This window comes from Chaetura pelagica, unplaced genomic scaffold (genome assembly GCF_000747805.2).
Source record: "Chaetura pelagica isolate M959 unplaced genomic scaffold, ChaPel_1.0 scaffold3, whole genome shotgun sequence".
Taxonomy (NCBI): Eukaryota; Metazoa; Chordata; class Aves; order Apodiformes; family Apodidae; genus Chaetura; species Chaetura pelagica.
In genome coordinates, this window is record NW_009952974.1 from 8,276,272 (window position 1) to 8,278,495 (window position 2,224).

Here is a 2,224-nt window from a genome sequence, read left to right on the forward strand (position 1 = left end):
CGCCCCGCGGCTCCCCGCGCCCGCCGTCCTCGTCCCTTCCCGCGGACAGTTCGACGTTTCGGGGAAGGAGTTTCTTTTGATTTTTATTTCCCGGTCGCTACCGAGAGCCTTGAGGATAAAGCACAAGGGGCTGGTTCCTCCGCGTGTGCCTGTCGCCGCTCGTGCCTTGCTTTCCTTCTTTCTCTCTCTCTCTCTTTTTTTTTTGTTGTTGTTTTTTTATTCCCTTTCCTATTTTATAGGCGCATGTTCCCTTTCCTAAGTTTTAATATTTCTGGTCTCGACCCCACGGCTCACTACAATATTTTTGTGGATGTAATTTTGGCGGATCCCAACCATTGGAGATTTCAGGGAGGCAAATGGGTTCCTTGCGGCAAGGCGGACACCAATGTACAAGGCAAGTTCCTCCAATTAACACTTTTCCCGACACTTATGTAGGTGAGAATGATTAATTAAAGCCTTTGCGGACTGGCTCTGGCGACTTCTTAAAAGAGAATGAGCAAATTATGCCTTTTATTAAAAAAAAATAAATAAATTAGAATTTAAAAATGGTAGAGGAGAAAGTAAAAGGTGTTCGAAAAACGCCGTTTTAATCCTTTTCGGATAAAATTGAGTTTGGGCAGTAAAATACTGCTTTGTTTAACGGGGTCCTTCGACCCCGTGTGACACTGACAGAACCTGTCTATACGCAATAATTGCGATGTGGTTGTTTTTTGTTGTTTTGCTTAGGAAACCGAGTGTACATGCACCCCGACTCCCCCAATACGGGAGCCCACTGGATGCGCCAGGAAATCTCCTTTGGGAAACTAAAACTTACAAACAATAAAGGAGCATCAAACAACAACGGGCAGGTCAGTGGAGGAAACGCAGACGCCCTGCCACGCTTATTTTTATTGCTTTAGGCAGAATCCTGCCGTTTCCGAAAGGACGTGTAGTCTTCCAGACCGTGTTTTTAGGTGAAAATTAATGGGTGGTAGCGAGGAAAAAGCCCTCTCGCTTATTTTGCCACGGGCCTCATGGGTCCCGAGTGGGTTGCTCGAGCTGACACCGCTGCCCGGTGCGGTGGGGCGAGTCCGCAGCCGTGCCCTGGAGGCGGCGGGGGGGGGTCCGGGGGAGGCGATCCGCTCCTCGCCGACCGCGGGCATCGTTCTCTCCATCCTTCTCCCTCTAATTTTTTCCTCTTCCCGCGGCCCCCTCCCTCCTTTTCCTCTGCCTGACAGATGGTGGTTTTGCAGTCCCTCCACAAGTACCAGCCCCGTTTGCATGTGGTGGAGGTGAACGAAGACGGGACGGAGGACACCAACCAGCCGGGCAGAGTGCAGACCTTCACCTTCCCCGAAACCCAGTTCATAGCGGTCACCGCCTACCAAAACACCGATGTAAAGAGCTCCCCTCTTTATCCCGCTCGCGCTCCCTGCAGGGCACCCCGCCGAGGCCGGCCTGGCCGCTGCGTTCCCTCCCCCGGGTCACCGGGAGATGAGGGCCCGTCCCTCCCGCCTTGTGCCATTCTGCCCACGCCGAGGCTGGCGAGCTCCGGGACCCGAGCGCGGCCGGGGTCTCCCGCACCACTCGGCGCTTGCCCCGGGAGCCCCGCGGTGGCCCCCGCTTCCCTCCCCGCCGGGCCGGGCAGAAATTCCGCCGGCGGCGGGGACACTCCTCCGGGAGCTGGGCGGTTATCCGCGGCGTTTATCTTCCAGTCGGAAACGGCTCAGTTAGCTGTTAAGCTGTTAGCTTAAGCTTTAAGTCTTGAAAGATCAATTAACAACCTCATTGATTGCGCCAGGGGTGACGGAGCAACTTCCTCAAATTAAAAGCTCGTTAATGCCTGGCTGCGTTTCGGAGTGGTCTGGCTTTGCTACAGACTGATGCCCCCTTTTTCAAATGACATATGTTCAGTCCACATTCTTGCTTTAATTATGTTGCTCGATGCAAATGCAAACTCTTAGCTACCGTTCTGCCTTACGTTTTGCCTAATTTCTGGATTTGAATATATTCATATCCATGCAGTAGGGATGCTGACGCGTCTCAAAACATGAGGCTTAAGATTTCATTTTATGGCACTTTTTACAATAAAGTAAATATTAAAATTAGACTGTGATATTTATAAGCATGCGAAAGCTTTGGTATTTTACTTTTTAAAGGCAATTAGATCGACTACAGCAAAGCTTGATCCTTTAAAAAATGTGTTGACTGCAGTAGGGTATATTTTAAAGCTTTCACAACGTGC

The 2,224-nt window shown here is 51.1% G+C and overlaps 1 protein-coding gene across 1 annotated transcript in view; it reads left to right on the top strand.

Moving 5' to 3' along the window:
• TBR1 (T-box, brain, 1) overlaps positions 1 to 2,224 on the top strand; it is a 3,385-nt gene that overhangs the window by 886 nt on the left and 275 nt on the right. Inside the window, exons 2-4 of the mRNA XM_009996090.1 lie at positions 240 to 394; positions 727 to 848; positions 1,218 to 1,376. Coding sequence (XP_009994392.1) covers positions 240 to 394; positions 727 to 848; positions 1,218 to 1,376 — 436 coding nt within the window. The remainder of the gene's footprint in view (positions 1 to 239; positions 395 to 726; positions 849 to 1,217; positions 1,377 to 2,224) is intronic.